Source organism: Alosa sapidissima, chromosome 19 (genome assembly GCF_018492685.1).
Source record: "Alosa sapidissima isolate fAloSap1 chromosome 19, fAloSap1.pri, whole genome shotgun sequence".
In the NCBI taxonomy this organism is placed as follows: Eukaryota; Metazoa; Chordata; class Actinopteri; order Clupeiformes; family Clupeidae; genus Alosa; species Alosa sapidissima.
Window position 1 is genome coordinate 10,841,815 of NC_055975.1, and position 27,565 is coordinate 10,869,379.

The 27,565-nt window shown below is 42.0% G+C and overlaps 1 protein-coding gene and 1 long non-coding RNA gene across 2 annotated transcripts; one reads left to right on the forward strand and one right to left on the reverse strand.

Annotated features, from left to right (window-relative positions):
- The first annotated feature begins 65 nt into the window (after positions 1-65).
- sh3yl1 (SH3 and SYLF domain containing 1) lies at positions 66-27,565 on the forward strand. The gene is made up of 10 exons (XM_042072521.1): positions 66-326; positions 5,546-5,656; positions 8,450-8,563; positions 8,994-9,058; positions 13,898-14,010; positions 16,270-16,398; positions 16,748-16,916; positions 18,613-18,697; positions 19,403-19,459; positions 26,270-27,565. Coding segments are annotated over exons 1-10 (1,038 nt in total). The 5' UTR covers positions 66-325; the 3' UTR covers positions 26,464-27,565.
- LOC121693223 lies at positions 10,901-12,073 on the reverse strand. The gene is made up of 3 exons (XR_006025435.1): positions 11,993-12,073; positions 11,232-11,237; positions 10,901-10,911 (listed from the first exon to the last, which is right to left on the reverse strand). It is a non-coding gene; the product is annotated as an uncharacterized LOC121693223 (long non-coding RNA).

A 27,565-nucleotide genomic window follows, 5' to 3' on the forward strand; every position in this document is an offset into this window, starting at 1 on the left:
CTTTTCCTTTCAATATATTTGTCCATGCCTTGCCTGACTTTAAAAATACAATAATACCGAAGCATTTGACACCAATAATGCATTTTACCAGCTATATGAATTCGTTTTCTACAGTTGACTCTATTACCACTGCACTCTTACGAAATAATGACACATTTTATTAAATGTGTTTGGGTCCGGGAAGCGCTTGAGAAATGCAACAGGTTTGGCAGGTGTAGCGATACTTAGCAAGTAGGCTATCTTACCTGCACCAGGTGTGGGAGGCTTATAGCCCAGCAATAAGTTGACGCGTCACCTCAAGCGAGTCCTGTCCATTCTTGAGAACAGTAAGTAGCCAGTTGTTGTATCGTTTCCCCAAACGGATCCAATATTGTTTGGTTAATTAGCTCCTGGTGTGGGTCTAACTTCCATTTCATGAAAACTGAATACCAACACCGAGATCGATGAAGCTCAGCAGCAGTTGTTTGTGTTGGTCATCGGAGTTGCCATCAGTTTTTTTCTGTTCAGTGTTGATTCCTATACGACATTCTTTAAAAATGCGACTTCACACGTTTTGGTTTAATTGTTGGGCTACTCAACAACCAATGTCACCTGTTTGAAATAAGAACGTTCTGGTCTACAACTTTGCACAACCACTTGTGTAGCCTATAGTTGTTTGATAAACATTTAAATCCAACGTATTAGTCAACTCATATGAATTTGATTTGTAACTTTATACTGTTGCTTCTATTACTTGGTATGTATTTCAGCCTTTCGTGTTGAGCCTTTTCCCCTACTCAAGACATGTTATCACACGTTCCCGCGTCATGACGTTGATAGACGGGAATATTAGGGGCAGCCGTGGCCTACTGGTTAGCACTTCGGACTTGTAACCGGAGGGTTGCCGGTTCGAACCCCGACCAGTAGGCACGGCTGAAGTGCCCTTGAGCAAGGCACCTAACCCCTCACTGCTCCCCGAGCGCCGCTGTTGGCTCACTGCGCTGGGATTAGTGTGTGCTTCACCTCTGTGTGCTGTGTGTGTTTCACTAAATCACGGATTGGGATAAATGCAGAGATCAAATTTCCCTCACGGGATACTTACTTATATAAAGTCGAAAAAGTAGCCAAGCCTACCCTTGCTTAAAGTTCTCCAATTTAACCTATATAAATTCAATATATTTCTGTCATCTTGCGCATTATGCCCAAATTTGTTCAAGTGAAATGGCATGTTGTCAGGGAGGCTTGAATGAAGAGTATTTTGCATAATTTAATATACATGCATCTGAAGTCAACAAAGGCTTACTGAAAAGTGAGAAAATCATTGTGGTCCATTGTTCATGGACAGTAGCCTAGCCTGGGCACGGTGGTGCTGAAATCCAAGCATTGCCAACTTTCCCTCGGAATTTTGCTTTTATTCACATTTTCCTAGACTCTTTCAGTATCCCTTCATATATACTTTTTGTATGTGTAGCCTACTCTGTTGTAATTAGTTATTCTTGACAGGTTAGCACAATGGACATTGGAAAGGCATTGTTTGAACAGGTACTGCGCTGTCAGTTATTAGTTATCTGTGAACTTGGCTCCTCCTTATTTGTCATAGTATAAATGGTTTCTCAATAAGCAGGTCTTGTAGGACTCAATGACCTTGCAGAATTACCTTTTTCATATTAATTCTGTGTCAAAATGTATACTGGACCTGATGGCAACAGATGTTTGCGCTCTCTTTCCAGATCTATGATGCATCACTAATTTGTCATTATCTCTGTCAACTATAAATTGGAAAATAATTGCATTGTCGCAAGCATTTGCATTTTACATGCCTTATTGTTTTATTTTGTTTTGTTAATGACTCTTGACTAATTAAGGGCTTAATTCATGCTGTAGATCTGCGTAAGCACCAATTATTTGTACAGTAGTAATGACAAAAATCGTATTCTCATTGTTATTCTTGAGACTGTCCTCTGCATCATTTAATTCCGGTACCTGCCTACTCTTTGCAGGCCGCTAAGTGAGTTGGGTGACGGTTTAGGTTACCTGTTCAGGGTCTCTGGAAAAATACTGTGTGATAACAGCTTCTATTATGTGGTTTGCCTTGCAGTGAGTGATGAGTTCTTGTATGTGATTATGCACATTTGAAGTTCCTCATAGTGTTATCTTGTGGATCATCTTGTTGCTTTATTAGGTGTAACAGGGACTGAAATGGATGGAGTGGAGTCTTTTCTTGTCAATACAGGCAAGATAAATAAGGATATTGTTGTTTTGCATGGCTCTATTTTTGGACAGTGATGACGGTGGTTTCGAAGACACACCAGAAATAGTGATTCATAGGGCAACATTTTGGCCTGCATTGTTGGCAACATTGCTGTCAAGAGTCAAGGTTAAATAAAGGGCACCAGTGGAAAAAAAAACTCTAACTACAAGGTGTGTTTCTCAATAACATAAAACTGGATTATAATGCTTTTTATTGCAGTTATTGTGTGTTTTGTCGTTTTGGGATTCTATGCCATTTCCATTCTATAGAGGTATTTAAAGACATATTGTGTATATACACTGTTCATTTATCATAATTTTCCATACATATTTCATCAGTTGTGTAGTCAACTGAAAGGAATGAGGGGAACCTAAGAGTGGTGTGGTCTCTCTTAGCTGTGTTCTTTATCTGTAAAGCTACTGTTTGCATCTGTCTTTAGATTCAGGGTTGGGCAAGATATGTTGTCAAGGTAGTGAATGTTGGAAGTGTTTTGGTACTGATACGTGTTGAGAATGGGTGCTTTGTCTGTTAGCAGAGAACCAGAGAGCACATGGAGGACAGTGCTTACTGCAGGCACCCAATTTGTGATGCTCAGCCTTGTTTGACTAGACTGATTATAGAAAATGCACAACACATTTTTTTAAATATAAGTTTCACAGTCTGACACGGAAAATAAAATCACATCTAAAACATTTTGGTTTTATGATTTCAGTATTCTTTACCAATATCACTATGTTAATAAATATGAACAATGCGAAGACATTAATAGATATGAATTGGTCACAGTTATTGTTAATGATCATGATGTCTGACTGTGGGCTACAGGGTGTTTTGGGGTAAGACACGATATACACATAGTGATGTTTACAGCCCTTTATCCCCACATGGGTTTGTCTAAGTGAACCCTGAAGAATTCCAAATATTTTCTAGCTGAGGTGACACTCATGACCTCATACCCTACGCACCCGAGCACACGCAATTAACAATTGTGTCAGCTCTGTCTGTGTTCCTCGTCTGCCTCTTGGCAACTTACTTTTTTAATCTGTAGATTGTGGCATTTCACGGTGGTTCCTAAAGGAGTTCCCACCCAGATTGCGTTTGTTAGGTGGGAGGGTTGGGGGTTTCACGGTGGTTCCTAAAGGAGTTGCCTAAAGGAGTGGCTGAGGGTCAGCAGACAGTGTTGCTCAACATCCACCGGCTACAACGCAACCGTGATTAATGCTATGGAATTTATGACTATTCAGAAGTCTTGTTTTATTGTGGTTAATTAGATAACCAGAAGAGATAACTCATCTCTGAGTTTCAACAAGAGATGCTTTAGGGTGTCTGGAGTGGAAAAGCAGCAGGAAGGTTATTGTTGTGTGGTTATTTTTAGACTGGGGAAATTTATGTGATCAAATAATTTAAAAGTTTTTTTGTTGTTGTTGTGTTTGTTTTTTTGGAGAAGGAAATGATCCCGCCCCAGCTTGTGTCAGCATTTCTATTTATTTGTGTGCTATTATTCGCATTTTGCTTCTGCATTTTATGGCACATTATTTTCATTCCTGTACGTCATCAAGCTTAGTTCTGCCACCCGTATTCCTTATGTTTGCCATGTGCTCTGCCACCACTCGCTGCGGAGCGCTGAATGACTTCTTTGTGAGTCATCTGCCTGTTCATGTGATGTTCAGCCTTGGCCCTGATGGTGAACGTGACCCATGGAGCCCCAATGCAAAACACCCAAAATGGCTATTGTGAAATTTGTCTTTTTTTAAAGAGAGAAAGAGAGACAGAGAGAGAGGATCAGATTAGATAGACACTTTTTTTTTTTTTTTTTGTAAATGTGGTTTTGCTCCATGGTGGAATAGAATGTTTGTTTTTCCCACATTTCTTTTTGTGGTTGCTATCGGGGTTGGCGTGTATTGATCTAGCTTAGGTCAACTGAGGGAATTTGTCTTTTGTTAGAGACAGACCAGGAAATGCTAAAGAGATATATTACGAGAAGATATGGAGAGATTGATGGCACCAGGATAACCCTCAGGATTGCAGAAAGGTCCAGGGGCATTTCCTATTTTGTAGGTATGTGGATTTTACAACAAGCAGTATATAACCAGTTTTTATACACGCACACACAGCACAGCACAGCCAGTTAGTGGACCATCAGGAACAATTAGTTGAATTTGACAATGAGCGGAATTAGACAAAAAATGGATTTAATTTATATGTCCGAGTCTGACTGGGACGTTAACGTCCAATTTCAGCAGCACCACAGCAACTAGTCGGATGTTCTAGCCTCGGCACTGACACAAGGTCATTCCCAGCATGTCCATGTGTTCCAAGGTGGATCTATTCCAGACCTGTTGTGTTCTGAGACCTTCCTCCCTTGTCAAGATTTGACACCTGCCGTTGTGTGAGTGTGACACACATTTGCCTTTTCAGGGCTAAGCGTCAGACAAGATAATTCGAGACGCCTGCGACAGCCCATGCTTCATAACAGCGCTGGCATCACAAGAATTAACCAACAACAATGGGGCCTTGGTCCTGCGCGGCTCTACCCTTGTAATTAGGAAAAATAAATTGATGTCATTACTAAGTGTGCTTTGTTTGAATTAAGTCCGCCATTATTCTTGGTTGGAGTGGCTTCCCCAGGTCCTGGCCTGTCATAGACCGGTGACACACTAAGGAGAGGCAGCAATGTTGGCAGAGTCCCCCCTCTGCCTGCCATGCTTTTCACAGCTTTCTAATTGGTGCTGGCCTCTGATTGTGATTTCTGCATAAGGTAGCTGACTTGCAGGTGCGAATGGGAATTGTTCTCTTGACACGGTTCTGGTTTTACCTGAATTCCTTAAACTGGTAGGACTGCATTGAGTGGAGACATCTTAGCAACACACCTTTTTGGGCAAACTGCAGTGGGTGAAACATCAGCCAAGGTGTGTGAGTGTGAGTGTGTGTGTGTGTGTGTGTCAGTCAAGAAAAACTCCTGCTGCACCAGGGGACTGTTTGATGTCAAGGTTGATCTGGCGAATCAGCCTTAGGACATGAGGGATTCCATCTAAGTGACATCGCTGCATCACAGTCATATGAATAGGTGTGCCAGCTGTCTGTTTTTTTTCTGCAGTTGGATATTGCAAAATCTACCCAGACTTCTGAGAATTTGGAGCTTTAGTTTCAGACTACATTTTTGAAATAACAAAATGACTTCATTAATCTTGATGACTTTTGTTAGAAACTTTGCAATAATCAGACAAATGTTCAAGATGTATGCACTGCTTCTGGTGATGGTTTGATGTATGTATTGCAAAAAAAGTTATTTGTGGGTTTTTCTGTTGACTTCAGTGAACAATCCCATACCATCAAACTTGAAGTCGGAGGCAAAGAAGGCTGCCAAAATCCTGCGGGAATTCACAGTAATATCCAACAGAACTGGACCTGATAAACTCATCCCAGGTACACAGTAGAGTATAAGTAAACACCTGCCTATATAGCATCTATACTGTATGTGTTGCTGTTATTGTTGTCTTTTTACTTACTTTTTTCTATGTTTTCCACTTAGATATATTATTAATTAATGACTTAATTATTAATTAATTGACTTAAGCTATATAAAGTCTGATAGTCCACCATCAGTGAAAACACTCCATCCATGACATTTCGATCTCATATCTGTCTTCTTAAAAGCAGTCATAGAGGAGAGGCTTTCAGATGAGATGAGATGAATCATTTTAACTGACTGATGTCATGTGGGTTTTGTCCAGAGCACTCACCATGGCCAAGGCTCTGTTCTCTCTCTCTCTCTCTCTCTCTCTCTCTCTCTCTCTTTTCCTCGAATTGAGTGTGATTATCTGTGAGAAGGTGTGACCCAGCACACATTATAATGTTATTTCAAGACGTAATATCGTCATATTCTCAGCTGTCACTCACATCATCACTCAGCACCTACCTTATTGTTTTATCAAGCTTGTCCTTGTACTTGTTATTTGCGTGATAATCACTTTGTTAGTCATACTTCCGTGCTATAGATGTAATTCAGGCAGAGTCGTTACAGACTGCAAAATGAAAAAAAAATAACTGTAATAATACCTTGAGGGAGGAACTCGTCCCTCAGAGACCAGTTACAAAGTGAGGTTCCAGTTACAGGTTCATCATTTGAACCAGATTAAGTCTCACTGTGCCATTAAAATTGTTACAGTCGTCAAAAGAATATCATTTTGGCTATTCTCTAAGGATATTTTCTCCTTCCCCTTGCATCATTGACAGATTTTTACAAGAGGACATCCTTTGTGACATCAGTTATAATCAGTTACAATACATCAGTTTTGAACACTAGGCTAGCAATATATTATCAGTGGACTCCCTCCCCTCCTCACAATGATTTCCTCAAAGTTTTTCTTTGTCACTATCGGGAAAAAAGACTCTTCGGTCTGTCCAAAAAAGCATACTGGCAATTAATTTGGATTTTGAATCCATGACAGGGGTGTTTCTGCACTGTATGCTTGTCATTGATGTACCTCAGCACAAGCACCAGCTGTGTCTCTATTGAAACATATGTTATCATATGTTCATATCAGCTAGTTAGGTTTTCAACTTGTACTAGCTCCGCAAAAATCCATGGTTATTTGATTTGGCCCCCTTTTATAGAAACTTGTTTAATGTTAAAAATTGGGTCTCCCAACAGTTTCATTGCCAATTTATCTTCAGTACTATGATGACTGAAATTAACTTAATGAACTCTTAAATAAGCAATGGAGTTGCTCTGAACACTAGCCTTTTTGACCTTGAATGTGACTAGATCGAGGTGCTGCCTTGGCTATACCCAGGATAAGTATGATGAAAGCATGTTGGTGCAAGCCCTTCCAGAACAGAGAGTGTATTGCAGTTAATGCAGTTTTTATATAAAAAAAAAAAAAACATATTTTACATGAGAGTCTATCAGCGAAATCTGGGCGATTTTACACCTGACTGAAATTGCCCAGTTTCAGTTTCACGTGCTAGGCTAGCAATCAGTACTGTTGCTGGTGGGATTCCAAAATTCTTTGAAATTCAGTAAACGACCGCTTTCAAAACCTTCATTTACACGAACAATTTCATTGCTTCACTTCTGAAATTATTTGGAGTTTAAAGCACCAATTTAAGTTTCATTTCACTGCTGGTTACACCCCTGGAAGTCATAAGTCAATGAAGCCTTTCCAGAACCACTCTCAACCTCAACTGATGCGATCTGGTGTGAACGAGGCTAATGATTCTTTGCAATGATGTTACCAACTCTCAACCTAGACTTGAACAGCTGATGAATTGTGATTGATGTATCTTCTATGCTATTATGCCTGTGTATGGTTATCAAATGTTTTTATTATTTCACCTCTCACAATCTTTGTTAGATTCCACCCTTGTATACTGTAAATGGACTGTGGCTCAAGCTCTCAAACATGAAAATGGAGCAGAGCTAGAACTGTAGATCAAGAACTTGATGATCTAGATCTCTAGAAGTAGAACTAGTACAAACAATTATCACCACTCTTGGAGGTTGTTCGTTCAGCTGTTTTATTTTTTAGAAGAAAATAAAACAAATCACAGATGTGCCTCAGTACTATTTTTATGTAACAGATGAACATCTGTGAATGACTGTTTGTGAAACAGCTCAAAAAATTGCCTGAGAAGAAAATGATGGAGTCACAAACTTAAAAAATCATAATTACCGGTAGTATTTTGTTGCACCTCTTCTGGCTTTTATGGTAGCTTGAATTCTCTGAGGCTTAGACTTCACTGATGTAGAACAGTACTTTTATCAATCAGGTTTAATTTTTGTTGAATAGCAGTTGACAGATCAGTGTTACAGGATGGTGCCTTGTCATGCACCATTTGCTTTAGTTTCCACCATTAATTTTCAATGGGATTGAGATCCAGACTTTTTGCTGACCATGCCATTGATTGATATGTCTTTCCTGAAGACATGATTTAGCATTCTTTGCTCTGTGGCAAGATACTTCATCACCAAAAAATAAAACAGCTGAAAAAACATCCTCCAAGAGTGGTGATTCCGTAATTTTTGCCAGGGCTTGTTTTGCTGTTCCAGTTGTTGTTCAATTTGTCAAGGTTCCATTCAAATAGAGCAGAACTAGACCTGTACAATATTTCCAAATTGGTAGTGTGCTTCACTGGATTTATTAAGCCATCATTGGTATTTGTCCTCTCCTGATTTCTATCTGTTTTTGTTTTCTCTTCCCTGTGATACCCGTGAAGCCCATATAATTGCGACAGCCCAGGGGCTTGCCATTATATCGGTCATCCGCGCTGGTTTCATGATCACTGCCCGGGGAGGCAGTGGGATTGTAATTGCAAGGCTCCCAGATGGACGTAAGTATGCTAACTTTTTTTTGTTGCATTTTTGCCTTCACCAAACGCGCCCCACAGACAGCCTGGCTGTGGTGGCCATATTTTCCTCAGGCCTCAGCTGGCTGCCCAACACACAGTGTAAAGAGGGATACCTCACATGCAAGTACAAAAGAGCTTTTCTCTTCCAATAACAAAGGTTTTTTATTTCAGACGTGTGTGTGTGTGTGTGTGTGTTTGTTTTTTGGGGGGATTCACCACTGATTATTTGAGAATTAATGTAGGTAACGTAACGTACCTGATGGCTATTGCACTTCATTAGTCCTCTAACACTCTCAAACATTGGGTTTGTCCTGGGTTGTGTGCACAGATGGTGAGTCATAAATATTGTATCTTTTAAGGTGGTAATTTATGGTTTAAAAATGGCAAAATGGTATCTTTTTTTCTTTCTAAGGGTGGTCAGCTCCCTCTGCCATTGGCATTGCTGGTCTTGGAGGAGGATTTGAAATTGGTTTGGAGGTAAGTCATAAAACAGCACAATATAATACACTCAATTTCCCCCAACAACTTGAGAACTAGATGCTAAATCCTCACCACAGGGAATATGGAAAAACAAAGAATAGGACTTCTCTCCAAATTGACTTGTTTAGTTTTTAATCACCACACGGCTGTTTGGATAAACTGTTTGGCTGTTTCTGGAGGCAATTCAGCCATCTCCACTTTTCCAACTTGTGGACTTTTAGAGCCATTTTCTCCCAAGCACAACAATAGACTTTCCAGCCTGCATGCATTCTGTCACTTATGCGTCACGAAGGCAGTTATGCACTTCGGGAGGAGCAACTCTGATTGTTATGTAAACTGCTCTCACTTGTATTCTGCCCCAGACATAAGTGCTTTTTTTTACTGCTAAGCCCTTCTGTTGGGCAGTATTAAGTCAAGCGCCACTACAAGGCGAAGCACCATATTGCGAGTCAGCAGCCAGCCTAGTTGTACATGCATGTACCAATAGTGTTACAAAAGAACAGTATTACATGGTCAGATTTGATGCTTGAAGTGGCACATGCTTGCCATCACAGCAGTGACCGGAAGACGAGTTAAGTTTACAATATTTTTGTTTTGTCTGTTGGAGCGCTCCACACTACCACCGAAGTGTAGTGCTCTTTCTGAGCTTTTCTTATCAGTGGTTCAAAAATAGTGATTGGAGTTCATGTGATTTAAAGCCCCTTGCACTACAAGCTATAAACCTTTTCATGTTAATGCAAAAACTACTCCCATACTTATCCAAATGTATCATCCATAAATATACCCTAGGTTGTTTTAACACTCTAGCATCCCTTCAACCCATGCCAGGCTACAGTGATAGACAGGGGAAAGCATTTTAGTCATATTATCTGGTGAACAAACCCAGTAGGGCCAAAACAACTTGTTTAATTAATCTATTAGACAGAAAAAAGCTTTGCTGAATTCTTGCCTCCTCTCAGTATAATCTAAAGGACTTTACCTACTCAGTGCGGTTTCAGATTTAACTTGACGTGAAGTCATTATCCATTACGCTTGTTCAGACGCCTGTATGGCCAATGTAGTGGTCATTCTGGTACTGGTCACCATCACTTTGCAGTTAATGACCCATCTCTGAAGTGGAGGTTGTTCGCTACACAGTTCGCCTGGCTTACGTTTCCAAAGGTTTATGTTCTTCCTGGAATTAAATGGCATTGAGAAGGTTTGTGAGAAATTCTATGTTCCACGTTTCCACAACAGCCTTAATTAATGAGGTGGTGGCTCAGTCTGGTTCTATTTTCAATACATCACACTTTTTTTTTATAAGGCCCCTTTGATTCTGAACTTATTCATGCGTGTTATGAGTGTGGCAGAATTGCTGGTGAGAAGATGTGTGTTACTCAAAAGTGTGTAACTGGAGGCAAGTAATAAAGGACTTAAACGCACATGGGAGAATTGTGTAAAAGTGTAAGTCCCATAATAGTCTGAAATTGCTAAACCAACACATGCCAAAAGTATGACTAGTTCAACCATGTGGACATACCATGGAGAAGGCATTCAGAATGTTGCTCTTACTTGACTTCCCAGCCTTTAATTCGACATCTAAATATTATGCGATGTGTTGCTTTTTTGTTTTTTTGTTTGTGTGATACATTGTTTTTTCTACTTCTATCTATATGCCATCAGGTTGCTGTTTTTCTTCCTCTCTCGCTCAAACTTCCTTGAAAAGCTGAATAAATCTCCATGTTGTGATCTCATTAGGGGGTCATGAGTCGAAATAAATCTGTCTGACGAGTGAGTTCTTCTCTTGCACATTATCTAAACACAATCACATAGTAAATCCATCAGCAGAAGACCTCCCTTCATTTCTTTCTCTTTCTCTCTCTCTCATACACTCTCACTCTAACTCTCTCTCTTTCTCTGTCTCTCTCTCTCAAACACTCACACACACACTCATACTCTTCCTCTTCTCTCTGTGTTGTTGTCATAGTGTCCCTTCACCTCTCAGGGTTAAATGGAAGAAGGTCATTTGTACGGACATGCATGTGTGTGGCGTACATGTACAATCTAGCGTTTCTCACAGCAGACCTACTCTCAGTTGAGAACTGGTCTGGGTCTCCTTGGTTCTCCTACAGTGTGCTAGGGGCGTAACCAGTGAAGACATTAACTTGAAGTTGGTACATTAAACTCTTACCAAATCCTTTCCCAAGTACAGAAAAGACATTTAACGCAATTAAAGCAAAAGGTTTTACATGCAGTTGTTTACTCTGTCTCAAAGAAAATAAACATGCAAACCATGCAAAGAAGAAATCTGATGTAGACATGATCCATCTTTCTTTTGTCCGAAGCTCTTTTAAGATGGACTGGAAACCTGGAACGCTGTCTTGCTGTTACACTAATCAAAATGTGTAGTTCTCTTTTAATCATGACTGCGTCTTCTGGGCTGAGGAGTAGAGGGACCATCCAACTTGTTATTAGTGCAGAGCATGTATGCTGCTATGGAGGTGCATCAGTGCCTATGACATTGGCAGCTTGCACACCCGGAAAGGCACAATTAATGCTGAATTATGTAGGTTTTGAGCAACTTCTGCTGCCATCCAGACAATGTCTTTTTCTGGGAAGGCTATGAATATTTCAGGGAAACAATGCCAAAACTGTATTCTGCACATAGTGCAACAGAATGCTCCATTGTAGAAGAGTCCAGGTGGTAAAATGGCCTGCCTGCAGTCCAGATATGTCACATTGGGTGCACCATGGCACGAAAAACAAGATTCAGAAGAACCAAGACTATTCATGGGTTTCATCAGGTCCCTTTCCACAGGTGTATACAATCATGCACCTTGATTATGAATGCAGACTGCATGGTGCTTGATTAATACACCTGTTTAAAGGGACCTGATGAAACCCATGAATTGAGCAGCTGAAACCCTATATCAGACAAGAATGGGACAAAACTCCAGCAACTGGTCTCTTCAGTACCCACACATTTAGACAGTTGTTAAATGAAGAGGTGAAGCAACACAGTGGTAAACATGCCCCTGTCCCAACTTTTTTGAGACGTGTTGCTTGCTTCATATTCAAAATGAACATATTTTCTATTTCAACAACTGATATGTTGTCTTTGCACTATTGTCAATTATATAGGGTTTATTATTTGCAAATCATAGCCTTCTGTTTTTGTAACTACATTTTACACACCGTCCAAGGTTTTTGGAAATGGAGTTAGAAGAGCATGGTTGCTCCTTCCATGGAGGTGCTAAGATGCTGTGCAGGCGCTGAATAGAGTGCTCTTGTGCTTTACAATTGCTTGTAGATATGATCAATTGCTGATCATTTGATCTACATAAAGGATGAGATAGTATAAGTGTGTGTTGGGTGTAATTCTCTGACTGATTGTGATTGTTTGTTTGTTTGTTTGTTTGTTTCCTCCATACGTCACAATGGTTTAAAAAAATGCGTTGCACCAAATCCTATGACTCATTCAGCCAGACGATCATTTGACTCTTGGGCCAGGGCAATTGACTTGAAGCTTGATTCTTCTTTGATTGATGGTTCATGCCCTTGTGCCAAGAACTCTATTTCTGATCCAGGTTTACCCCAGTTTCATCATGAATGTATTCTTCTTCCTCCTCCTCTTCTTCCTCCGCCTTCTCTCTCTCCTTCATGCTCACCACAAACTTCCTCAGAGTGCCTGCACAGGAAATCACTCAGCACGTGGCCCAGCTGAGCTGAGTTGATCTCATCCGTCTGCACAGGGGGAAAGGCTGAGGGTTTCTCTCTCTCTCTCTCTCTCTCTCTCTCTCTCTCTCTCTCTCTCTCATTCTCTCTCTCTCTTTTCTCTACTCGTCCTTCAAGTCAGGATGACTCATTATGTACCATGTGGTATTGGCTCAGTGTGTTTTTATTATTATTACTTTGGTCATCATCACGCCCAGCGGTAGCTGCTGTTTGTTCCGTCACTGCTGGTGCTGCTGCCACTGCCCCAGTCATCAAGCCATGGGCTCACAGTGCACCTCCGTTAAAAACGGCAGCCACTGACAAAATTAAGGTGGCATTGTTCTCGACTTTATCCCCCTCGGCGTACAAAGCCATTACGCATCTGACACCGTTCCAAGATAAACGTGACGCCCCGTCTCTGGGCCTAGACAAACCTGAAGTTGCCCAGGCCTCTCTCAAAACACTTAGGAATCAAATGTATGTCGTCACATCGACGACAGACGCACAATAAGATACCATCGTCTGTGTCATGTGTGATGTATGTCTCCTGGATATTTCGCCCATTAATTGAGGGCTTTAAAAGTTTCTTTTTCTTTTTTTTTTGTTTGTCGTGGTGCTCCTCCGTGGTGGCACGCATGCAGCAGCAGAGGCCCTGAGTCAGCTCTGATGGGCTCGTAAAAACAAAGCGTGCGATGAAAGCGCTCTGAAAGCGCTGAAGAATGCCATTGTGTCGGAGCCTCAGCGTGCGGCTGCAGGGAGGGTGAGCGCCGGAGAGCAGGGGACCTCTGGGCTCATGTGTCACACGCGCCTTCTGTTTTGTCTGTCGTTTTTTTTTTTTGGCATGGGTCTTTGCACAGGCACGGTGACAAGAGTGATCGAATGGTGCAGCAGTGCGACTTGCTGACAAATACCTGTCTCAGTCGGTCTGACCCTCAGTTGGGTTGCAAGGTTTTCTCGCTTCATGACCTTGATTTTTTTAAATTTATTTATTTATTTATTTTATTTTTAAGTTTCCTTTTATTTCTTACTTTCTAGGTTTCTGTTCTGCTCTCTTCCCTTGCTTCTGACTTGCTTGCCTTCTATTCAATTCGCTCTATTGACAGGCTTTCTCTTTCTCTGTGTGCTCCTCTGTCTTGTCTTTAGGCGTCTGACTTCGTCATCATTCTGTACCAGAAGAGAGCGGTGGAAGCCTTCAGTAAAGGAGGGAATCTGACTTTTGGTGGCAACTGCACTGTGGCGGTGGGGCCCCTTGGCAGGTAGGCAGCTGGACCTCACAGCCATTGGCATGCCCCCTGTTTGACCCCCCACTCATCTCGAGTCTACTGTGAACTCTGTTTATGCACTCTTTTACTCACTACTGGTAGCCTGGTAAAAATGTGTGTACTGTAATTGAAGTTGACTGCAAAAAACATTATTTTTAGTCAGATGTTTTTTCTGTTTCCAGAACAATGCAGATGTGATGCATTATGTCATTGATTAAGCATCACTCAGTGCTTGGACTATATCTGCAGAATATTTTTAAGGAGTCATATTCTAGGCATGTGCAATTTAAGATTATTTATTGGTTTTACCAGTAGGCCCACACAAACACCACTTCCTTGCAAATTGTTTGTTTTTAAAATCCTTCTCGTTTATCACCCTCCAAGATACCCAAAGTATCTTTTTTGTTTGTTTATTATTCTCCAATGGGTTTCAGGAACAGTAGAAGAGAGAAAAACAAACCTTTTGTTTGCGGTATACAATTCACTATGTAGTCTTGCACTACAGGGACCATAAATTAGCTGCCCTTTCCAGCCATGAGAGTTTTTTACTCTATGTATAAGACTGAAGTGAGAATTTACCTCCATTTCAAAAGGGTTTGCTCCCTTTCGAGTATACATCTCCTTTTTCCAGGGTTGCCGTTTCATTGCAGACCTAAGGGACTTGGATGAAGTATGATTTATTTAGAAGACAAATCCAGTGTTCTTGCCAACGCTAGTCTCAACAGAAACACTCATTCATCATGCTGTGACATGCAGGATCATATAAAAGACATTTTTCTTTTTCTTTTCTTTTTTCTTTTTAACTAGCAGAAGTAGAGGATAGCAACGGGCACCACCTCCATACCCGACCTTGTCCTTGTTCACACCATGCACGCTCACTGTGAAGTCGAGTGCGGCTGCGTTAATGCAAGTCACCGTGCATTTTTGCCTAAGTATGATCCTAATGCTCAGAGCTGGCAGAGAATAATTATTGTTTACAAGCCAGGCTGGAATGATGCCTTGAGCGTGCGCTTTATTTTTAGCTTAGCCAACTTGATGTATTTACTTTATGAGAAGCACTTAAAAAAGCTGGGGTGTTTGGGTGAGGTTGGTGCCAGCGGACTAAATTTGGGAGCAGCAATTTCACGTCTCTGTTTTGCAGTGGGCCGAGTGAGGGGTATTGAGGCACAGGGCTCGGTGACAATGCACAAGGCAATATATTAGAGTGTGTGTGTGTGTGTGTGTGTGTGTGTGTGTGTGTGTCTTTGTTTCTCTGCCTGTGCTCCGCTGCCAGGTCATAAAAATATGCACTCCCTCCGTGAGGGAAAGGCAGCTTTCCATCATCTACAGAGTATGTCAAACTCAAGCTGTGGAAAGTACAATTGGGGCCAAGGAATTGTAGAGCACTTTTAGGGTGCATGGCTTCCCCACGAGGTAACAAATACCGCTTGTGTGATGGTGTCTAGGATGACAATCATAAGAACTTTTTGATTGATACCTATCCAATTGGAACTATGTACTTTCACATTTTGGTAACACTTTACTTGGATAGTCCACTAGTGGACAGTGGATTGTTTGAAAGTTCAGCCTTTAAAGCAACACTAAAGAGTTTTTTGTACCTTAAAACAAAATCGTCTCAGTGGTTCATCAACTCGTAACAGGGTGAACGGCACTTCTGCATTCGCTTTGCGGCCCTCTATCGGCTATAACCACACTATGTAAGTTTGCTAGATCGGGTAGCGGATCTGTAGTTTAATGGAATGAGACATAAGCAACTACAAATTTGACTTGCTTCTGATGTCACAATACATCATTCTTTAATAAAATCATGCAACATACTCTACCTTGTCTGTAGACATTGTTATTTACAAAGCCGGTGCTGGATAAACAAATAGCGTGCGTGCGACAGGAAAAGTACTTTGGTGTTGCTTTAAAATTGTTGTTGAACAATTAAACATCACCATAGCCAAACCCCAAGCCTTAATCTTCATCATAAATAGAAACAGAACACAATACTGTTTCTGTTACAGAATAACACTGTAGCAGAAACCGCACCATACGATATAGACAGTACTCAGTATACAAACAATGTACTTATTACACGATGAACATTGTGAAAGTGATAAATTGAGTATGCAGAGCGGGGAGTAGATGAGACATCATGCTGGTACAGATCCACCTGTTGCCTAATCAGATGAGGACGTCTCATCCTGGTCACGCCAGGAATGCCACGACGGAGCCCCGAGTGTTTGTCAGACTTGTCATCTTTCACAGGAACCTGGAGGCAGACGTGGCGTTGCGCAGCACGGCTGCGGTCTTCTCCTACTGCAAGTCCCGGGGCCTCTACGCTGGGGTGTCGCTGGAGGGCTCATACCTAGTAGAGCGCAAGGAGACCAATAGGAAGTGAGCTCATCCCGTCATCACCATGCTAAATACATGGCCAACAGTTTGTTTGGCAACGCCTTACTTGAACTTTCCATTAGAAGATTGGCGTTATCAAGTCATAAATGTGTCACTAAAGGTGCCATAAATGCCAATAAAATGACAGTGTTTATGGTGATATTATGAGTAATTATAATTGATGCTCGCGTGACATTAGGTGTCATGACTGTCTGTGTCACAGCACGATAAGCTATTACAGCATTATCAAGCATTATGTGGGCTCTTGACAGTAACTAGTAAAAACATCATGATTATAATGCATCACTGGAAAAAATACTGTGTGCGTGTTTCTGTGTGCGTGTGTTTGTAGGTTCTACGGACGTGATATCCGGGCCTCTGCCATCCTGAATGGAGACGTGGATCCTCCATCAGACGTTTTTGACCTGTACACCGTACTGGATGATTACGTGGAGAAGTACACCAACGACTGGCAGAGCAGGAATGCACGACTGCCCTCCAGCAGGGCCTCTAACATTGTGGTGTGTATGTGAAACACACAGAAAAGTATCTGTAAAGGCACCTAAAGCCCCATATATATATATATATATATATATATATATATATATATATATATTCCATCCTGCTGTCGTATTTATTTTTTCAGCTCTGCATTGGTGCCAGACGTTAGTAACAGCCACTAACAGGAAACTTTTTCCGATCGAGACGGCCCCAGCTATTAAAATCAAATCTAAATTAAGCTCATAAGTAATGCAGATTAAGCCGAGGGAAAGAGACCCTAATCATCTGGGCCATGAATCACAGTGTGCATTAAAAGGGTCTAGGGCAGAAAGACGGATTAGGAGTTGGCCTGTTTATGTACTGAGGAGATGCCTTTGTTCCGTGCTCTTGGGATAAAAAGGCTTTTTGGCCTGTTCCCATCGATGTATATTTAGAGCATTCACATTCCCTGCTGAAGGGCTTCTTAAGAGTTAGTCAATATAAAACTCAAAACTGAGATGCTTCAAAAAAGTCTCTTTGGGTGTTGTGTCCATCAGCAATCACGTCTGGCACTCCACACACACACACACACACACACACACACAAGGTGTGTCTATTAAATAATGAGACTGAAGCTATTTTTCAGTTTTAATGAATACAACTTGTTTTACTTGTATAACTTGTACATGCTTGTAATAACAGTGTTGTTATCTAATAGCCACACCTTTAACACATGTTTTTATTGTAAAATGTCATATTTACGTTTTGGTAACTGTTCTCTCTGATTTGTGTATTAGACAGGGTGCTAGTAATGAGCCTGGCTGACAGCAGACACATTCTCAAATGAGATGTTGGTCTGGGAACGCTCAGTTCACGTTCAATTTGCAGGGCGTCATAACCGGTGATGAAATTAAACTGAAGTTGTGCATTAAACTCTTAATGAAGCCTTTCGGAAATACAGCAAACAGCTTTCCTGTAAACAAAGGATTTAAAATGCCATTGTTTACTCAATTCCAAAGAAATCCAGGGCCACACAGCTTCTTGCTGACATCATCAGCACAGCCATTGGTTTTGTACAACGTGGTGCCAATGGTCCCTCTCTGTCTGTCATCATATAAAGCTTGCTGCATGCTGGATAGACAGTTGTGATCAATTCCTGGGTGTTTTGGTATTTAGAGTATTGGTGTAAATGGGAAGAAGGCCAGGTGGATCTGCCAGAGCAAATTCAAATGGGGTAGTGTAGAACAGTGTTTCTCAAAATGTGGTCAGGGGACCACTGGTGGTCCGCAAGCTATCCCAAATGGCCCACGAGCAGACATGGTAAAATATGATAAGCTGTTTGCAATATTGGACCAACTTGTATGTAAATCTAAACAGTTCTGCAACACTCCCTAGTGCCAATGTAAGCTATGCCGGGGGGGGGGGGGGGGATACCACAGACACACTCCAACATCCAAGTCTTTCCAGAGGAGTGGAAGCTGTCCTATGCCTCTAGAATGGGATGTCATGAAGTTCCAATAGCCAGGTGTCCCAGTACTTTTGTCCGTAATAGTGAATGTGCCTTGCACCTTTCAATATCAATTGGCAACTTGGGTTCTACTTAGAACTATGTGCAGTTTTCAATTTCAAATTTCACAATTGCAATGTTTAGAGTGTTCCAAAGGAACATCTCTGGCTCTTCTTGATGACTATTTTCTTCTAAGGACTTCCTGTATTGTTCTCCATATGGTCTGACAGATGAGTGGGCCTCCAGCGAGACCTCGGCCTCCCAGTCAGAAGCCGTCAGCCAGCTCCGGAGCGAGCTACAGTGGCCGGGCCGAAGGTAGCTCCCTCTTCAACCACTATCTCCTTGTCCCAGAGTCTCCACAATCTTATGCCCACACAATTGGAACTTTTGTAAGGTGTTACGTGTAAATGGTCCAAGACCTCTGGAAGAGCTTTTATATACAGCCTTATGCAAGTTCACTGGAACAAGGTTGCTGCCATCTGAGAACCGGCGATGAGCTGATCTCTAGTCCTTTCTGCTGTAAATGCCTGTAAGTGGCTTGAGAGTGTTACTTTAACTCTCCAGGAATAGAAACACGTCATCTCTGGGCATTGTTTTAATTTCCGTCATGTTTTGCAGAAATGGACCTAATGGAGCTATTTTTTTCTCTAAGTTTAATGCCCCCCGTCCTCAGATTGAGGAATCACATGTTTATTGACAGCTGCTCTCTTGTGTCAAAGCTTGGTATTGTGACGGAGGTGTTGCGTGATGTTTGAGAACTCCAAGACCAAACATTTAGTTCGCCTCTTAGCTACATGTCTATTTTTAGTCATAAATCGGCAGTGGGGAGATTGTGGTGTGTAATCCGCCCCGAGAGATTCCTGTGATGAAGGGATCTTTTTTGCTATAGGTGAAAGTGATGGTTCGGATGACTGGCACGGAATGCCTGTGTGGGAGTCGAGTCTGGACCTGTCTGGTGTTCATGCTGAAATTGGCAGTAATCACATCTTCATTGGGTTTCTTTTTTGTGTTGTTCAACAGATTCAAAGCCTGCCATTTACCCCAGCCTATCCGTTCTGAGGAGAGACAGTGCACCAGGTGAGCGCTGGTGCATATTTTGCTTAACCACTATGGTTATGCACGCACGCACACACAAATGCACACATACTCATTACTCACATATATACATACATATACAGAGGTTCCCCTACCAAACCCAAAGCACAATTAATTGTAATGCGTTGTCACTGACTATGTTTATTACTTTAAGTCCCACTGTGGACACCGCATGGATTTTCTGGATGAACAATTTATTTTATCTCATTAAGTCAGCTTAGAGATAAGCACATGTGTGATTTGTACCCGATTTAATAGCGTCTTCTCGGACGGCCAAAGAGGGGAGGTGTTTATTTGTATGTCAAGTCGACAGAAAGTGTGTGTTTACAGTGATTTGAAATGGATTATACAAGAACATGGGGTGATGAGGGGCATCTTCAGTGAGGTTCGTAGGAGCCAAGACTTATGTGTGTGTGTGTGTGTTTATTTGTGTGTGTCTGTGTGTGTGTGTGTGAGAGAGAGAGCAAGAGTGATGTGGAGTTAAGTTGTATTGTTTTGGTCATGCCAGACGCCAGGGCTCAGGGCTGGCCCTTGTCCCATCTGTGCTTGGACAGGAAAAGCCTTCATGGTCCCTGCCTGGTCAGGAGGCAGCAGCCTGGCAAACGCATACTTTCCCACACACAAGTGACACTAGCACTGCTACGTGCAGACTCACTACCACATGCTGCCCGCTGATGGCATGCAGCATTTGTGTGTGTGTGTTTGTGTGTGTGTGTGTGTGTGTGTGTGTGTGTGTTTGTGAAAGACAAAAACATGCTGGTAAGACTGGAGGACATGTTAGAGTAAGATGTTAGTAAGATAGATATTTGTGATGTGTGTGTGTGTGTGTGTGTGTGTGTGTGTGTGTGTGTGTGTGAAATATAGTGTTTGCATGAATTTTAGTGAGTCCACGATTGTAAAAGTGTGTGTGTGTGTGTCTCTCTCTCTCTCTCTCTCTCTCTCTCTCTCTCTCTCTCTCTCTCTCTCTCTCTCTGTGTGTGTGTGTGTTTTGGCTGTAAGAGGGCCCCCGTAGCATGCCCCTTTCAAGTGGTAAAAGAAACAAACATAAACCAGCCACAGTGTAGTACATGTGGCAAGTCCCAACATATACAAATGCATCCTATTCACTCACTCACGTCCCACCCTAAACCACTCCGTTTCACTTATGTGGGAGACCTCCATTTTTAAGTAAACTGTCTTTTTGTCTTTTTTCACCACAGACGCTGCTCTCAGGTTTCAGCTTCATGTTTTCATCTGGCTAATTTGCCACATTCACTCTCCCAAGGGAGCTGTTTAAGATTAGGTGCTGTAGGATGACGCTGCTTTTTCTACAAATGGAGTCATTTTGCACCCTTCGTTAAACCTCATGTGAGCAAATCATGCTTGCTGTATTTTTAGAACTTTTTTGTAAAGCAAAGTAGTGGTTGAGCATGGTACTGAGTCGGCGCAATGAAAACACAGATTGACTAGTTTACCTCAAAGATAACAAGCAAGTTGTTTGCCATTTACGAGTGTAGAGGAGGATCGGTGTGTGTCTGTGTGTGTGTGTGCGCGCATATGAGAGAGACAGTGTATGTGTTTCTCTATCATACACCCCTATGTGCGTGTGAGTTTGTGTCTATGCATATGTGTGTGCATTCATACACCCATGTGTGTGTGTGTGTGTGTCCGCATGTGTGGCAGGGGGCCTTCCGGTCTTGTCTGTTCATGTTTGTGGCAGAGCATCACCTCCTCCCAGGGACCCGTCCACAACCCTCTCAGACATCATATCCTGTCATGCATGTCCTCGTCCGCAACCCCCTCAGACGTCATATCCTGTCATGCATGTCCTCGTCCTCAGCCCCCTCAGACGTCATATCCTATCATGCATGTCCTTGTCCTCAGCCCCCTCAGACGTCATATCCTGTCATGCTTTCTTGCTCCGGATCCAGCATCTCTCCTTCTTTCTTTCTTTCTTTCTCTATAGGCACATTCAGACACAACAGTTCTAAGAACACAGTTCTGCTAACTACTAACTGGAGAGGCTACAACTACACAGTTCCTATGGCTTTTGTTTCTGTTTCGGACACAGTAGGAACTCTGAGATGACCTAACACATGTTAGTAGCCCAATTATTACATGAACATAAAGTAATGAGCTACTGAAGACAAACTAGAAGAAATCAGCATGGCTTTCATCCTTATTCTTCTCATCTGTCCAGAAGGCATTTGTCACATGGCAGTAGTCAGCTTCTGCAGCCTTCTCATAGTTTTTATGTTAAACAAATTTAAACAGAAGCTGAATTATTAAAAATTAAACATGGCGCCTCTGCTGCCTTGGCATGCATATTAGTCATGGACATGGTTTCTAAGCCCTGGGAAGAGACCATACCCCAAAGTAAGAGCTCGATAGGAACTGTGGTCAGAGGAACTTAATAATCCCCAGTTCCATGCTGTCCGAATGTGCAAAGAAAAAGGGGTTCTAGGAACTGCAGGTTCTAGGAACTGTAAAAATTCCCTACAGTGCAAAAGGGTCTCTCTCTCTCTCTCTCTCTCTCTCTCGTGTCCTGGGTACCACAGAATGCCCTGTTCAGTGTGTGATGTACTGTATGTGCACCGAGGTGAACATCTGAGCTAAACTCTTCCAGCTTGCGCTTCCAGCTGGGCTAGATTTAAAGACAGTACTGTATTACTGTGGTGCAGAGAGGCCCTGTTTTAAAGAAGAAAGCAAGGGGATGTGAAAAAGAAAAAAAAAAATGCTATTATTGCATTTCTGTCTTGGACAGATGTCTTTGCTCTTTAAATGAAAGAGTTTGAAAATAGATCTAAAGAGGTCACAATCTGCCTGGTGCATGGTTCCAGTTGAGTGAATCACAAAGTCACTGTGAAAACACCCTAAGAAATGTGACAGGGTTGAACCATTCAGCACCTTGGCAGCTCCTTACCTGAGTGATACCTGGCATCTTGGAGTGGGGTGAGCACCATGCCACTACCCTTGCCATACTTCATGAATGATTACAGCATTGGGAAGTGTGGTTGTCATGAATGGCTAAAGAGCCAAAAGCTTACTTCAAATAAATGCCCTTCAATCCTCTGCTGACCAAGCATGCAACACAAATCTCCTACCCCAATGGAAATCTCCCAAACCATGATCAGATTGTGTCCCTGGAAAGTGATGGGCACTTCAGCACATTCATTCATTCAGGTCCTCCAACAATGTGGTCTCTCTCCATCAGTCTCCAATCAGATATGGTCAATAGCGATTCCATGAAACACAGATCAGTCAGTGAGAGTGTAGACTGCATTACTGCCAGCAGTGTTTACTCTCAAAGTGATGTACTGTAGAGCAACACCTGGATTCCTCCACTGCTAGACTTTCAACTTTGTACGTACATTGGTACATTAGTCTATCATGCGTCACTTTAGACTGAAGACAGCTCCAATTCACACCATCACATTTTTTTTTACACATGTCCGAACTCTTTTCATGCTGTCAGATTCACTTTTACTGATGTTTGGCATTGTTGTCCTTTTCCCAGAAAGTGAGAGATCCAACAGATGATTAAGTCATCATATTACCTCTTGTGATGAGGTGGTTGTCTTTTTTATGGCTGTGGCAATAGGTTTGTTGCCATAGAGTCTGTGTTGTGTGCAAATGCGAGAACCCCCCCCACCCCCCACCTCCACCCTCTCAGTGCATTCTGTAGTCGGGCTTTTTTCTTAACAGCTTCGTCTTCGCTCCCACTTTGGCGCGGGATCATGAAACGTTCTCTCAACAGAGTCTCATTTGTTGCCACCCACAGGGTCATTATAGGCTGTCGTAATTAACACTCATCCTTGGCCCTGGGAGCTGCCATGAGGAAAGATGTGCACGCTTCCAATGCAGCGATTGTTCTTAGGCGGTTGGGGGGGGGAGAAAGGGGAAGTGTAAAGTTTCCTCTTTTCGTCAGATGACTTCCGGGGTTTGCAGTAATCTTGTTGGCATATCTGGGACTGACGCCCAGGCTTCTTGGCTTTTAACCTGTTTTAACCCACACAAGCTTCTGAATAGAGGAAAACTGGGTTTGTGGTTTCATTCAGTAATCTCCTGCATGCCCTCAGTGTTAGCGAGTGCCCTCAGTGTTACTGAGTGATTCTTACTGGTCTGTAAAATTGCACAGTAACAGATGATTGATCCAAAAACTCATTCACTTTAAAATGGATACAAGTAAGATGAAATCCACCAAGATGTTGTCCGATGCAAATCAGTAGCTAACAGATTATTGCAGCATGGACAAAGTGTATTCAAAGGCCAGGGGTACCTACCTAGACTCAGGGGCATCACATATGGTCATCGCCCTGCTCACTTACAGCAACTGTGATTTACTTTTTAATGAGAAATCTGATGGGAACTTTCTGGAGAAATTGGGTCAGTCTTCTTTAACTTTGGATCCCTTCCTGCTGCGTCTCCTCTCTGAAGCCAGTGAGCATCCCTTCTCTCCATGGCACCACATTTAAAATTATCAAAAATAAAACAGGACACTCCTCTGGCTACACTCCGTGAAAGCTCACTAGCAGCTTCTCCTCTTCTCTCCTCTTCTCCCCACCTCTACTCTCCTTTCCCCTCCTCTCCTCCATTCCTCTCTTCTTCTATCCTTTCTTTCACTCCTCTCTTCATCTCCCTTCCTCCCCACTTTTTCTCTCCTCTCCTCTCTCCTCCACTCATCTCCTCTCCACTCCTCCTCTTTCCTCATCTCCTCTCCTATCCACTCCTCCTCTCTCCTCTCCTCCACTTCTCTCCTCTCCTGTCCTTCTCTCTCCTCCACTTCACTCCTCTCCTCCTCTCCTCTACTCTAGTCATGCCACAATGCTCCTAATCGCTGAGCTGTAAGGCGATGGCTTGGGCCTCATCTTGTCAGAGGCTTGTCACTTTTTTTTTTTTTGTTTGTAAGGTTGCGTGTGCGAGCAGAAAACCACATAGCTCGAGTGTCTCCACGCTGCCAAAACACACTGAAAAAAGAAAAAAAAACCTGACAGATCTGAAGAGGCTCCTCCTGGCTTGGGTTCCCAGTCGTCTAAATCGCTGGCTTGTTGTGTCTTGCATTGGCGGTGGCCGGGGGAATGAGGTTTACACAGACTCAATGCAGTTATTTTAGGATTTGAATCAAAAGCGTTTAAGAGTGAAGGACTGCCCGACTGGAGATTTTCTGGCATGTCCTGGGAGTTTTTTTTTTTTTTTTTTTTTTTTTTTTTTTTTTTGAGATCGGAGAATGGACTGGGTGCCAAGAAGGAGAAAATTCATTCCACCTCCGCCGCTGTATCCCATTTGTCTATATGGTTCTCTTTCACTGCGAGGGAACAATTTCGACCACCTGTTTGAGTAGTATGTTTCCACATGGCTCTCTGTGTGCGCTCTGTTCACCGTCAGCTTTTAGATCATTCCCAGAAATAGGATGTAACTATCCCATATATGTATAGCTTATTCATTTACAAGTTCATATTTATGTCTTGATCGATTGATTGATTTAAAGAGAATCAATACACACAGGAACTGACTTGCTTTCCCTTGTATTCCGGTGATGCATTGGTATTGATGAAAGTGGAAGTTCCTCCTCATTTGTTTGCACATGAAAGGAAATACTGTCATCCCCCTCTTGATCACACTGACTCTTAAAAACAACAGATGTACGCAGGTGCATGTACTCCACTGGCTGGGTGTTGGGTGACATCACTCTGTTTCCGTTGACAGTTCATTAGTGTGCCTTTTGTTTTATTACTTAGTAATGGTTCAGAATGGATGGTGGTGATAATAACATTGTCATAAATTAGACTTGTCATCATCTATCTTTTCCATGCTTTTCCGGAGATAACGTGGTATTAGATGTCTGTCAAAGATGATTTGTAATCAAGTGATAAGTTGTCATGTGAACTAAACTGAGTTTATCCAGTATTGGCAAGAACTTGGAGTATCAAATCAGCCATGATAAGCAAAAGTTTACAGTTCTGATATTTGAGCCCTCCAACAAGGCAATTAATCTATTATGGATGACTATCAGCACTCCGTTTCACATGAATAGGAATGAAAGTAGAAGAGTGAATCATGTACGGAATCTCAGCGCTAGAGAGGGAAGAGTGATGGGAATGAAATTGATGCTGGTGCTTCCCTTTGAATGGTGCCAGTACTACTGCTGTGTCCAGTTTGGTGATCTCAATCTCAGACGTGGCCGTGAGGATCTCCTGCTGTAAGATGAACACACAGAGCTCACACTGCCATCTAGTGTGCTGAAAACGAGGGCGCACTCTTTTCGTTTGGGATGGTGTGGGTTTGTTGGGATGCTGTGGGATGGTGTTGGTTTGTTGGGATGCTGTGGGTTTGTTGGTATGGTGTGGGTTTGTTTGGATGCTGTGGGATGGTGTGGGTTTGTTGGGATGGTGTGGGTTTGTTGGGACAGTGTGGGATTGTGTGGGTTTGTTGGGATGCTGTGGGTTTGTTGAGTCAGTGTGACCTGTTGACATGAGGACAATGAAGCAGTTGTAACTGCTCATGTAGTGGATTTGATCTTATCTGTCTTTGGGGAGATATCGCTCTCAGTCAAATGCCATATCCACAGAATTCATAGAGATCAGCTGACAATTATAATATGGTTTACATATACTGTATTGGTTTATTTGTAAGATGTGTGATTTCAGGGACATACATGCGAACAAACACAAATCCCTTATAGATTGGCTTTATTGTTTATGTTGAGTGATTGAAAATGAAGTGCAGTTACACCAAACGAGGCATCTGCCATTGTAATCACCTTTGTCGGACCTGCATTGACATGCACTGCTATGCTGTGCTGTATCATCACAGGTCCTGCATCGAGTGGAACCTTGGTCGTCACAGCCACGCATGCCTTTGATGGTCAGCAGCCCGGGGACCTAAGCTTCAACGTTGGGGACCGAATCACGGTACTCCAGAAGACCGAGTCCCAATACGACTGGTGGGAAGGCCAGCTGAGAGGGAAGGTGGGGATCTTCCCGGCTAACTTTGTCACCTACAACTGAGGAACCGTACAAAAGGGGATCTTCCATTTGCTGACGAATGCTTTTGGTTGGTTATGCTTTGTTTGTATGTTAACACTGGTTCCTAGGACTAGTTCCTAAGCACTGGTTCCTAAGGACTTGGTAGAACCAACCCGCACACTCAGAGTGACATGAACAAGGGGAAACGTTTAGTGTACAGATGCATTTTGGAAATTGCCACTATATATTATTAAAGGATTGGCGCTATATTACCAAAATGTGTCCTTTGATTGACATATCTAAAGAAGATTTTCAAGGTTTGAAGGACAGAGCATCGGTTCATCTCTTAATGATATGATTTGTGTATGCTTTATCTTTAAGGGGATTGGTGTTGTATGCACTTTATCTTAGCATTGGCTTTAATAGGAATGCTCCATACTACAGTATATGGAGCGTTATATCCTCAGGCTCAGTTGTTTTAATGTGTTGTTGTCTGACTTGTCTGTTGTTTTAATGTGTTGTTGTCGGACTTGTCCTGCTGCTGTTACCACAGACACAGGCCTGATCCAGGTTTTTTATGTCTCAAAATAAAATCCTGTGTTTGGTCTTATTGGTGTAACAAGATCATGACAAACTTCTGTACTGGGTAGGCTGATTTTATAAAATGACAAAAAAGAAGCCTTCATTGATATAAGAAAAAAGTTTACTTGTTTTATAGGTCACATTCAATTGTTATTATTTTATAAACTAATCATGTTAAATGAGTAGAGGAATTGTAAAAGAAAACAGGCAGTACAGATACTACAATTAATTGGAATACTAGCATAAACTATAATATCAGTTAAAACTGATAAAACAAAAACATCAAGATGAAAATAATTATATGTAACTATGCAGTACAAAGAGGCTTTACAAACAGGTAGACTATGATGTTACAACCTCCTTGACACACACATTGTATTCACTGATATATACCTTTTATCATTCAAATTGTGCCAAATCTGTTAGAGATCATGTGTATGATCCTGCAATTCTTGCATATATCTTGAAGGCATTGTGATATGTTTATTTTATACAATCTACAGATTTATGGTAATATGGTAATTTTTTGAATATATATGATAATAAAATTCTGTGTGATTAA

Bases quoted from the DNA above. Each gene is read 5' to 3' on its own strand.
- sh3yl1 (XM_042072521.1), top strand. The intron at 8,564-8,993 runs GTAAGTATGCTA...TTTCTTTCTAAG, and splicing joins TGCAAGGCTCCCAGATGGAC to GGTGGTCAGCTCCCTCTGCC. The intron at 9,059-13,897 runs GTAAGTCATAAA...TCTTGTCTTTAG, and splicing joins GATTTGAAATTGGTTTGGAG to GCGTCTGACTTCGTCATCAT.